Below are 12,591 nucleotides of genomic sequence, written 5' to 3' on the forward strand. Positions count from 1 at the left end.
AAATGAATTCCAATGTATTTTGGAGAACTTTGACTACCTTCTCGGTCATCTTTTGGGCATCCTATTACTTTCAACTCCAAATTGAAAAAACAGACCTAATGCAATAGAATAGTTCTTTATGAAAGAAAACCTGCAGAGAGCAAAAGCTTCTTTATGGTTTCTGCAAGGGCAACATACTCCCATCAAGGGGAAAAGGAGATTTAAATAAAAATGAGATGAATTATCTTCTCTTCTCCGCCTCTTATTCACAGCTGTTCAACCTTAGCAAAGAGAGACTGTTAAATCAAGCCAAGCCAGATCTATTGGTAATATGTTAGAAACAAGGTGTATGCAAAATAATTATGTACACTGGAGAATTTCTTATTTTGTACCATGTCCCTTTTTCTCACATCTTGCCAAAACTCTTCTGTGACTGTCATTCATTAGAAAATGCAGGTAGAAACTCTAGGCTTGTATCTCCATTTCTTAGCTCAATTGAAAGTAACTAATGAACCAGCAAAAGAGCCCAATATCTTTGTTTTTTTGGGTAGAAAGACCCTAAGATCCATGTGGTTCAAAAGCTATGCTTTCTTTGTCCATATTGAATAAATATCAGAATCTTGATAAAATTAAGGGCTTTAGACAGCCATTAGAAAAGGAGCAAGGACAGGCCAAACCTGTGGCCCAGTCAGGCACAACTCAAGGCCAAAAGAACTACAAATGCTGCTTGGCATTTGAGAGCTCCTTTTTTGGCTTATGTTGCATGAATACATTCTCATAACAGTAACATTCCTTTTCAGGTGAAAGCTCTGCCGAACGGGCTTTTAACACTCTAGGGCTTTAAGGAGTTATATTCAGGACTTGAGACAGAGCTTTTACACATTGGACCCCACATGCAATCTATTTTTTAAAAGATCTGAGAAACAGTTGCAGATCCCAATTATCTTTACAACCGAAGTGTTATAAATTGTTCCACCTATGGAAATTTCAACCCTTTAACTTCTATCAACTGCGTTGTGATTCTGGATTCTGGCTTCTGAGATATGGTTTATTGTTCTATGATTCTGACTTCTGAGATATGGGTTGTGAGAAATTTACAGCAAAGGTGGAAAGAGGAAAATAAAGGAGATATTCACACATGCTCAGCATTAGTTCAGAAACATTATCTTTCATTCATTGTACGGGAAGGAATCCAATTTGTAGGATTACCCATCGCATAGATATCTTCAACAGATGACCAAAATAAGAGTCACCCACTATCTGCAAGATCCACCATTTGAGCAATCACCTCTTCAAGGCAAGAAAGGTGACTTGTAAACTTATCTTGCAATTCTCTGTATTCATAGTGCTGTTGATGCCATAGAGAAAGACCTTCTCCAATAACCTTCAAACCATTCTGCATCAAAGCCATTCCTTCTCTTATTTCACTGGGAAGTTTTCTTTTCTTGTTTGGTTGATTTTCCTCATTTAACTCCCTGATATCGGGTCCTGAATCCACTAGATTGATATTTGAGACCTTAACAGCAGTTTCTTTCAGCATCAGACCTTCTTTCAAAAGCAGCCCAAGTTGCTCTGCACATGGTTCGGCCACAACAATAGCTACTTCCTTCTCAAGAAAAGCCTTCAGCTCAGACATAAACCTTTCTTCATTTGCATCGTTCCCTGTTTCTACATCAAACGAGAGAGCTGCATCTGGTGGTACAAATCTCCATAATTGATTGCAGGAAGTACGTGCTGCAAAATATCCAAATGCTGTGATTGCCAAATGAACAAGCGCCCAGTGTCGTTCTCTTAACAACATGTGATACAACTCCCATATGGCACAGCAGTTTGCACTTCCCTCGTCTTCTGCAATTTCCATGTGACCAAGGCCTGCCATGAAAGAAGCTAAATGTGGCTTGCATTGATACAACTGAGTATCTGAGGCTGCAGAACCTTTGACAAACAAATTTTGAAGCTCAAGGATGACTTCTCTCATCTGATCAGATGCATATAGATGCTTGACGTTAGAGATGATCCTTAAAATGTGACTCAGAAGTGTAGAGCACAGGTTCTTTGTGAAACTATCCAGAGCACTTCCATAGCGATGAATAACATCAACTGTGAACTTCAGGGTCTTTGCATTAACATCAGTGGCATTGATATGGCTAGAAGAAAAGAACACAAACAAGGAAACCAGAACCAAAAAAAAAAAAAAAAAAAGTTAAGGTTCTCCCCCAGTAGAAGTCTCAAACTCACATTTTGAGAGGACCATATAGCATTAATTCGTAAGAAATTGAGTACTTACAGACATTGTAAAGCAGATGTCAGGGCATATACTGGTGCCCCAAGTTCACCTGAACTGCCTGATCTTGAACCATCCCGCCATAGTTTTTCATCATTAATCTCTATGATGCCAGAAAAGGATGTAATGATTCTTCGTGTAGCAATCCTTTTCAGGTTATCTGACATCAGATTTAATGGGAAGCCTTCCATGAGGAAGGCTATGTATATAACAGATAATAAGTTAGATCTATCATCAATGATGGAATTGTAAACACGATCTATCACAGACTGGGATGCACAATGAATAATCATACAAATTGATCTTGCCATTTTCCTGAGAGCAGAACCGGGCATTAGTGATGATTCTGAAGATGCTATAAGCTTGATTAGTGAACAAAGTTTATCAACAATTTCATTCACCATATCTATCTCGGCATGGCGCACAATGAAGCACCAGAGTTCCACAATGATCTCCCAGCAAAGAAAGTGAGGATGAAGAAGGTTCTCAAGTAGAAAAGTCTCCACCTCCTTCCACGCTAAATCCGAAGATGCCAGAATTATGAATGTTTTCAGTGCATGCAAGACAAAAGGAAACATGGATTGCCACACTACCTTTGATGTCGATCCAGAACTAAATAGCATGGGAACATGCAAAGCAAGAACAGTAGAATAGACATACTCATCCATCAAAAAGTCCAGAAGACATCCAAGTTTTCTGGAGATTCCAATTCTTATATCTTCTTCAAGATCAGTAGAACTTTTCAAAAGATCCAGAAACAAGATAACCTGGCCAAGCATCAGGGTTCTTGCTCTAGGCTTTGTTTCAAAATTTAAACTGAATATTTCATCCATTACAGTTGTTGCACCACCAATTTCCTCATCATGTGAACTAGAGTGGCTTTCATCAGTCAGCAACCAGTCCAAAATTTTGCATTTGGACTCATATTCAACTTCAGCCGAATTGAGTAAGGTGTGAAGAAGAAGAAGAGAAGTTGGCTCCAGAAGTTCTGCCACTACTTCACTGGCAGCTTTCAGATGAGTTTCTTTGCTAAGTGCAATGCCAAAGCTTGAGATTATCGAGACACACACAGTTATCTCCTTATATACTGTGAATGCTTGGCATGGGTATTGGCATGAAATTCGGATGGCATTAATCAAATAGAATTTAACTGGAAGGAAGGCCTTTCTAGCTTCTGTCACACCAATTGTTGCGTTGAGTGTAGAAAACCATTGTCCTGATGCACACCGCAGAGACTCGGTCACCAGAGAAATTAGGGTCAGGATAATATCTGAGACCTGTACCTTTGCAGCTAGAACCCCCTTACCAATCTGAAGCAAGGCAACAACACCTTTCCATGTTGCATTGAGAATAGTCACCAGACTTCCACCACCAGTAGCTGCAAGGGTGCCTATCTCGTGCAAATTTTCAATTGTACACGCTGTTATGTGAATGACATGATTCACATTGTTGACTTTTTTGCTATCCATGGAGCCTTCATCCTGTATTCCCAAGTTGTATGAGTCCCAATTTAGAGCTTGTGAATACGCTCTGCAGAGTCTTATGGCAGCATCCACTACCACTTGTGCCACCTTTAATACTTCTAAACCAACAGAAGGGATTCTCTGTGTGAGAACAATAAAGACCTTTAGGTTAATCCTGACAGCGATGGGATAATAGTGCTTTCAATTTGGAATGACATTTTTCACCACTAGGTGTGTTTGCCTACTTATGCATCCATAGAAATGGAGCAAACATGTGCATTTCATAAATGAAAAACATAATAAAATCTGCATCCAGTAATCGGCATCCAGTTTTATGATCATCAACTCAGCAATGATTAGGTTCTTATTTTCCCAATTATGATATTAGAAGTTTCCCTCCAGGTGATGACTATTCTCTTCTTTCATTTTCGCACTGCTTCCATTTCAACACTAAAACACTTTGATTTTGCCAAATTCAAATCCCAATAATTAGGTATTCCTGAAGTCAGGATTTGCATCCAACCAAACAGGAGGCAACTGTTCTCTTTTTCATTTGCTAGACATTTGATTGAACTTTTTATTAATTTCTTAATTTTCTTTTAAAGTTACTATAATGAAGTAAATCTTATTGATGAAATAGCTTATATAGCATTCAGGGAAAAAACCTCTTGTACCTTGATCTCTGAAATTGAGGCCTTTGTTAGGTTTAATTGTTCAGAAACAAACTTCTCAACAATAGGCATCACCACCTTCTCCCCCAAAATAGGCGACCTGGTCAAGGCTGAAAAGCAAGCAGCGGAGAAACCCAACAAATCCAAGACCAACTGCCGAAAAAAAATTACAAAAATTAGGTAAGCTCCAAAATCACTAAGCCATTATAATTTACAGCACATTGAGAGAAAATGATAATCATGTTTGTTATTGGGATAGAGTTTCAGATCACAAATGGAGCTTGATATCACTAAAGAAGAAAGGTATCATTACTTAAGGAATGCCAATGGGAGGAAACAAAAAGAAATTAAAAGAGAGAGAATTAACTGAAAATCTGGTACTCAGCTTGACCAAGGAAAATACCACCTGGTCGCTGATTTTTTTTTTGTTTTTTTTCACCAAGGTGTCTGGGCCATCTCACACGCACCTCGACTAATCCTTGGGGAGACTAGCGCAGCAACCCATCGCCACGGTCTCCACTTAAATCACAGATAACCAAATAACCACTTGGATGCTTTTTGCCATCAGATGGATTTCTGGATAAGAGGATATAGGGCTTATAACTGCTGCCTCATAAAGAATGTTCATAGAGTTTGTTCAGTACCAAAACAGTCCAAACCCCAATTCTTAAACCACATCAGAAAAATGTGGCATATGTGTACAGATTTTTATTCGCTTTTTTGCACATAAACACATCAGAACTGTTATTACTCCATCCTACCAAATTATAAATTGGTTAAGTTGCAAAATTCTAGTGTTGATGAAGCTTGAGTAGAAGTCGCTGGATTGTAGTATGTGGGATCAGAATGGTTCAGCAAGGACAAATGATTCAAAGCCTGGGAGTGATGATGGAAATCCAAAGTAAAAGAGGAAATCAAGTGAGTCATATGGCTTCTACAAGCTACATAAGGCTCTTTTCTGAAGTTTTCAACATGTTGAGCCCAAAAGTGGAAGGGTTCAGATTTGTTTCATTAGTAAGGGTTTGATAATTCACATATTGTATTAAAGCAGTGGGTTAGGAGGTTAATTATGTTATAAGCTGATATTCAATCAAAGTTGTTTTATGTAGCATAAGCAACATCGTAGTTATAAAATGAGGAGCCAATGGGTCTTCAACCTGGTTGGATCTTTTTTTTTTTTTAGTTACATACTCTTTCGGGGGTTTTTAGTCACAAAAAAAGGGTTATTTTGCAGATTTTACAATTACCTTGATGTTATATAAAGGAGGACTGGCAGTTTCAAGTACTTTTCTATCTTGCACAACTACATAAAGGGCTGCACACCAATGTATGTATTTGAGTTAGATAAGAAGTGCCACATGTCTTTTGGAAGTGTATTGTTCAATCGTAGGCAGATTCCTACCTAAATTATCTTCCTCTGCTCTTCCTCTTATCGTTCCTCTCTTACCTTCTCTTATTTGCTTTAAATTCTCAGCAACTTCAATTGTCCCTTTTCATCCTACCTTTTACTCCTTTAGAAACCTAAGGCACCAGGTATATTCAACCCCCCACCCACCTCCCACCCACTAAAGCCTCCAGTTATCTCTAGCCTAATGGGACTTTTCTTCACAAACTTTCTACGTTTCTGTTCCTTTATTACAGAAAAAATTAAAGTTCAAGGTTGAAAATATTTTTATTTATTTTGTATCTATTTCTGGATTGGAAGAGTTGGTTAGTCAAGGCTTCAAATCCCAGTATCAGAGACCAGATTGGTCAAAGCCAATCCAGCCCAATCCTGGCCAGCAACAGCCTACTTGATAGAGTATCAAGCATATTGGCTGGATCAGTATCAACTGATCCCACTATCAATCTGCTGATCCACCCAAGTTAATCCTGTCATTTCGAACATTGCAGTTAGTTTCTAATTTCTACTGCTTAGACAAAATCAGAAAAGACTGCTTTTGAGCACTAATTTCGGGCGGTTAGCTTTCCCAACCAAATTTGACATGTCAGTTACCCCCTAACAAGGACAAGAAGAACTTTTGCAAGGAAAACCTACCATTACCATGAAGTTGACACAGCTGAGGTTGATAAAATAAAGGTACCATTGAATAAAACTACAAGAACAAGGTAATACATGGAAGACTACAATAAAAAATTAATCCTAGAACAAAAAATTTGCAGCTTGTGTTAAATATCACCTACCTGGAAAAAGAGATCAGTATGTTCTTCTTCTGGAGACTCTTCCATTGATATAAGTGTCATCTTTAGATGTTTCCCACACCACATGCTTGCCTTATAAATGAGACTCAAGGTATCATATAATCTATTGATATATTTTCCCGATAAGTTCACAAAAATATAAATACTGAGGGTGTGGAAACAAAAATACCTTGGTTCCAAGAGCAAGAAGTTGTCCTAAACATCCAGAGACATCAGATTTTAAGTATTTTGCAGCTACATGCAAAATAGTTTTGTTTAACATGCACTGGGATACATCCAAGCACGTAAAATCCTCCCAAAGTGTCTAGGCCAGTGTTAAGATAAAAAACATGGTATTCAGCAACCTCATAAATAGAACATTTGTGAAACAGCTTATACAATCACATTGTTTCTGAAGAATCAAGGTAAGCAATGATCTGATGGCCATACCCAGCACCTGAAATGAGAAACAGGAAGCGCTTATTTGTGTGCATGAATTAGTCCAACCCTCGTTGATGGACTGTTCATACTTGAGATATATAATCCCAAACCCTGCCAGACATGTGAGGTTAATTCAAATTTTACGATCCCAAACCCTGCCATAAGGATCCTTTCCCATTATCATCAATATACTTTCGAGGTTAAATGTCGAGAGAAAATGAGCAAGAAGTTGAGCTAGATTTTAGTGAAACAGCTTTGCTGAAAAGTATTAGGACAAACACAACATTTGCAAACAGAAAAACGGATAGCATGACCTAAAAAGTGAAGAAACAGAAACAGAATAAACTGGATACTGCAAGAAAATTAGCAAGAGAACACAAATCAGTCTTCTCAGATAGGTCCAAATCCCCAAGTTGGCTGAGAAGATGAATTCGATTTTCAACAACCTGTACAAGACAAAAAGGTCAAGTATTAACAATGCAGCTGTACAAGATCCATTAGTTGACTGGAAGTACGAAAAAAAACCATTAAGATTCATATGGATTTAAACTATAGAGAACATGATTGTTCAAAACACAAGCTCAAATTATAGGCAAAGCAACGCTATGATCAGAACTGATACATTACACTTTAACAGTCAACAAAAAAGTTAGGAACCATCAATATCAAGTAACTGAATAATAGGAACTAGAAGTGTTCCAAAATGTTGCTTCTTAGGATGAAATCAGATTCATCATGTTTCCCTGAATAGTGTCATGGAAACATACTGAGACACCAAGAAATAAAATAACGATAACAAAAGAGAACACATCCCAATCAGATAATAAGAAACCCCTTCAGCTTTCAAAGGTGAACTACTGGTTTCCAATGCCTCTCATCAAAAAGTAGTTACAGCTCAGTATTACAGCGAATAGACATACACTTTATGCAGCAACCTAGCTTCACTTGGAAATATCAGAATAAGTGATTTACAGCAGTATTATGATGCTATCAGTTAATGCCAGACGATTGGAAAAATATCCACAATCATAGTGGTGTATTGTCAATACTCTGTATGTAGCTGTACTGTTAGTGCAGATATCAACTGAAATGGAGAATATTATTCCTACCTACTGTCCTGCGTTCTGATACCTGAGTTTGATGTTGAAGAGTGTAATAGTAAGCAGTGTTGCATTTTCCGCGCCACTGCCTGTCATTGGAAGCTTAAAAATTTCACTTATTAACTGATCAACTGATTTGGATTTTGCTACATAATTGGCATAAAGTGCTGATAGCTCAAGCCTCGACAACAAGCAGTCAATGAAATGTTTTTGATGCATATAAGCAGACTATAGAGTTACAGATTACTAGTTCAAGCATTTATTTCTGCTTGAGCTGAAGTGAAGAGGTGACACTCAAAGGTGATACAATGGACTGACCAGAAAAAGAACAGAGGATGCTTCAATAAATTAACATATTTCAGTTTCTAAGTTAAAGAAATTATGTTTGCCTATTACAAATCTTCCTTGAGCAAGAAAATACAACTGCCAGTCATCTAGGTAATTCAGGATTTGAAATTCAGCTACCAGTGCAGTTCAGGGATTTCTTCAGTTTAAAAGCATTCTTACTTTCAGAGCATTGTGAAGACAATCCCTTGTTAGTTCCCAAAAGGTTCAGGTGTAAGGAATCTCCTTGAAGATAGAAACTACAAACTTACATCAGGGTTTGGGTTGTCAGCCTCGTGCAACATCAAGTAAACAATTACCTTGGCACGAGGCCAAGAAACCCCCTAATGGGCACTTGATCACTAATATGATAATCTCATATCCTACTAAGAAGTACTACAACAAGTCTAGCAAATGAATCGAGCATCAAATTTACAAAATCCACTAAATTTTCATAATTAGTTGCGTTGCAAAGTAATTTCCTGCCATTTCTCGTCCATCAACACACAGGAGAACCGGACGAAACAAAATGAAATTGAAAAAAAAATAGCAAATGATGACTAAAATTAAGCATCAATCCTTCGTTTCCTAGAACATTAAAGCCAATTTCATCGTTGTTAAAATTTCACAGAAAACCAAATGATCAATCAATGAATAATGAGCTATTTACAAAGATTTGGTTCAATCGATTCAGCATTTTCTGGTGAGTGTAAAAGAAATAAGTCTAGCAATCCATGATTTCAAAACAATTTTTCTCAATGACCTAAACGAAGGAGAAATGTCACTCCGAATCGAAAGAAAGATCTTTCTATCGGAGATGACAGATGGGAGAGATTGAAGAGGGATTGAAAAGGACTGAATTGTGTTTCAGGTTAATAGAAGCTTACATCTGAAGCTTTGATGGCTTGTAGTAAGCCTTCGACGTTGTTATTCGCACTTTCTCCATCCATCTCCTCTCTCTCTCTCTCTCTCTCTCTCTGGTTTTCCCGCCTCGTGAATAAATCTGTTCTGTTTTCAATTCGTTTAAATGAATGGTTCCCGGCACAAACAGTGTCGGAAGGGCGCAGGGGGCCTCTAATCAAGATTTCTTTCGGCATGACCGGTAGAAGGATGAAGTTTTCACCCTCCCCTCGACCCAATTTTAAAATGAGAAACAGAACAATGCACATAAAATGTAGAATCCTTGACGCGCGACCAGGCGGCGATCAGGCATGCCATTGGCCCATGCTGTCTTTTAGCGAGTCTTTTCTTTGACTTTTGGAAAAGAACCCTGTGTCCTGCTGGTGCAGGAAATGATCAAATACAAGGCATGTGAAAAGATGATACTACCCTTATGCTTAGGACATTGAAGATGCTAATGTACATCCTCTCATTGGTTTCTTTCATCTTTTTTTTTTTTTTTTTTTTTTTTTTTTAAGATGTATACACCATTGAAGGGGGGAAGGTAAAATCTAGAAGTCTACAACTCAAACCTCTTCGAATTTAATCACCTTAAATGGAGTTTGATGGATTTAACGCCAAAAGAGAGAGAGAGAGAGAGAGAGAGAGGGGTTGGGCATGCTAACCTTGGATTCAACTCTTTTGTGGTGCAACATGGTATCCGATGAGCATCCAATGATCATAAACGTCTTGGAACGGAGCCTAAGGCAATCACACGCAACCCAAAGCATTTCTAGGCATTGGATGCGCTGGACACCATCTTGCGTTATAGAGGATCCAAATCCATCTGACCTACTAACTTATTTTTTTGGTGGAAATGCTAACCCCCTTGCTACAAGCTAACAACATGCACCAATAGTATGGGAGGCTGGGAGCAACATGGGGTCATTCCCAAAGGGGAAGGAGAAAAACTGACACCCCACGCCACCCCACCCCACCCCACCCCACCCAACCCCAACCCCAACCCCAACCCCAACCCCAACCCAAATTTGAAGTTTATGGATGTACATATCCAACATTAAGCGAGTTGGGTTAAAGTGGTCAACATAGCGATGGTAGTCGATTGGTCCACTTAGGTTGAAAACAGCCCTTGGCATACTTAGGGGCTTTGGGTAGGCCTAGCTCGGACTTATCTTAGCCCAGATTCTGGGCTAAAAGTACAAGTCTAACCCGAGTGTGAGAGATACAATGATGCAAGTGAGCTGCAAAAGCACCACAACCAAGGTCATTCGTTTCTATTGGGATGTAAATTGTTGCATAACAATGAAATATTTTAAGGGAAAAGAATGCTACATGCATGGCCTTTGCACTCCATCTCTGTGAAATACAAAATACCCACCCCCCATTGATGCCCCTACGTGCTCTCATTGGTCCCCTTTTATGTTTGGATGTAGGGGCCACGCAATCTAGTAGCATTCTTCTTCCCCATATTTTAAGTGAACATAAACTAAAACTTACAAGATGGACTCATATCCGGCAAAGTTTCACAAAAAACGACTTGTGCTAAGGTTCAACCCCACATGCCCATATATTTGTCACATGACATGTCAATTGGACAAATTGGGAAGCAATTTCTTTTCTCTTATTGATTCAAGTTCAAGCCCCCTACTACACCAAACAATAACCACTAAAGGGGCCACTTAGAGATCCAAAGGTGGTCAGACAAAAGAGCCAACAAGGGGTTCACTGGCCACAAGTACTGCAATAATATAACGACAGTTACAACTTTTTTTTTCATAAAGTAGGAGTGTAGGAGCGTCATACCAACGATTTTTTCTAGACTTCGGTTAGAGTCCAACTACCTAACCACTTCTTGCTTGCCACGGGCCAGAAGATCATCCCTTGACAATTAGGTTCACTAATATTTGGAGCTCTAGAACGCAATCATTTGGTTCACTTTGTGTTGCACATTTTATTTTAATGGTTAGATTGTTCGAAGATTGTTATTTACCTATCAAGGTATCAACAAAAGATTGGCTTGACAATAGGACTGAAGTATTAATTAAATGGGAGAAAAAAATGGTCATCCCTAGTCATGCCTTCTATGCCTAGAAACAAGCGACTTGTGAAAAGATTATCCTACTCCTTGGAACATTCCTTGGTTGATGCACATTTTGTTTTCGTTTTTGATAGTTCAAAAAAATATGGAGGAAGGTTGTCTTGTAGCAACTGAAGGGACCTTTGAAGCCTTGATGACCAAGGGGCAAGCACTCACCAGGTTTAGCATAGCTATGAAGCCCCTCTTACAATTGCTCAATCCTCCCTCCTTTCGCAATGGAGACTATAGTTCTAAAACTCGGGAACTTTCATGGATCGATCAAGGTTGATAAGGTTTCAATATTGATCTAGATCAGTTTAGATCAAATAGGTCTACCTTATCATTTTGGAAATAAATAAATAAATAAATATTATGATTTTACCCTTGGACGATACATGTAAAAAAAAAATATTTCATTCTAATCCCATCCAAGATTTAGATCCATGATGGAGACAATGGCCTAGACAGATACTCCAAGTCAAGCAAATACCATTAATGTCTGGACCCGATGGAATAGCACCCTAGCTTTAAATTAGAAGAATGCTTTAGTTGCAATGTCCCACCTACAAAACAATGAAGAATAATAAAAGACCAAAGGGCTGCTATAACCTGTGATAATCTCAAGCTACCCTAACAAAGGGATGTCAATCGGGATGGTTCTATGTGATCAGAACATCTGGATCCCAAGGGGTTGGTATCAAAACCGTCCCATTTGTTAAACGGTTTCAAAATTAGGATTCGATCTTATTTAATAATGAACGGTTCAATTTTGATTTTCTTAATGCTCTTGAGCGTTCGGAACATAAAAACAAGTCTAAAATTCCTAACATACAAATAACTTTCATATACGAGTCCCATTTAGTAATCGGTCCCCAAATTAGCTTATATAACCATTCAAGGTTTAAGATTAGATTCTAGTCACAAATTGACACTACTCTAAACCTCAAACTGGTGAAACAAGGTCAGGTTGGATTAAGATTCTTAAATTTTCAATCATACCTTAGATTTTCAAAACTCAACCAAGGCCCAACCCAACTCTATGAGGCTCATTTCTAGGTTATGCCAACCCTACTCAACCCTAATTGGATAGGGTTGGCCCTGATATTTTCCAAGGTCGGATTAACCCTGATTTTGACCCTAATTTTACCATTTGTGTCCCATTTATTAAAAA

The 12,591-nt window shown here is 38.4% G+C and overlaps 1 protein-coding gene across 3 annotated transcripts; it reads right to left on the minus strand.

The window, feature by feature from the left end:
- Window positions 1–852: 852 nt before the first annotated feature.
- On the minus strand, window positions 853–9,534 carry LOC122076515. 3 transcript variants are annotated; one of them, XM_042641837.1, is made up of 7 exons: window positions 9,331–9,534; window positions 7,029–7,465; window positions 6,769–6,903; window positions 6,582–6,671; window positions 4,401–4,550; window positions 2,267–3,867; window positions 853–2,126 (listed from the first exon to the last, which is right to left on the minus strand). In XM_042641837.1, exons 3-7 carry the CDS (start codon window positions 6,859–6,861, stop codon window positions 1,229–1,231), a joined length of 2,832 nt encoding a protein of 943 aa, XP_042497771.1. In that variant the 5' UTR covers window positions 6,862–6,903; window positions 7,029–7,465; window positions 9,331–9,534; the 3' UTR covers window positions 853–1,228. The 3 variants fall into 3 exon arrangements, with proteins under 3 accessions (XP_042497771.1, XP_042497770.1, XP_042497772.1); XM_042641836.1 differs by having other exon boundaries at window positions 7,373–7,465; window positions 9,331–9,533; XM_042641838.1 differs by lacking the exon at window positions 9,331–9,534 and adding an exon at window positions 8,151–9,298 and having other exon boundaries at window positions 7,373–7,465.
- Between the last annotated feature and the right edge of the window lie 3,057 nt (window positions 9,535–12,591).

The sequence above is a fragment of the Macadamia integrifolia genome, chromosome 4, assembly GCF_013358625.1.
Source record: "Macadamia integrifolia cultivar HAES 741 chromosome 4, SCU_Mint_v3, whole genome shotgun sequence".
Classification (NCBI taxonomy): Eukaryota; Viridiplantae; Streptophyta; class Magnoliopsida; order Proteales; family Proteaceae; genus Macadamia; species Macadamia integrifolia.

Excerpts from the sequence above, each read along its gene's own strand:
- LOC122076515 (XM_042641836.1), bottom strand. The coding sequence starts at position 9,393 with ATGGATGGAGAAAGTGCGAATAACAACGTCGAAGGCTTACTACAAGCC. Across the intron at positions 6,904-7,372 it reads CTCTTGCTAATTTTCTTGCA|ACACTTTGGGAGGATTTTAC; the intron begins GTATCCAGTTTA and ends ACACTGGCCTAG. Across the intron at positions 3,868-4,400 it reads CCTCAATTTCAGAGATCAAG|AGAATCCCTTCTGTTGGTTT; the intron begins GTACAAGAGGTT and ends GTTCTCACACAG.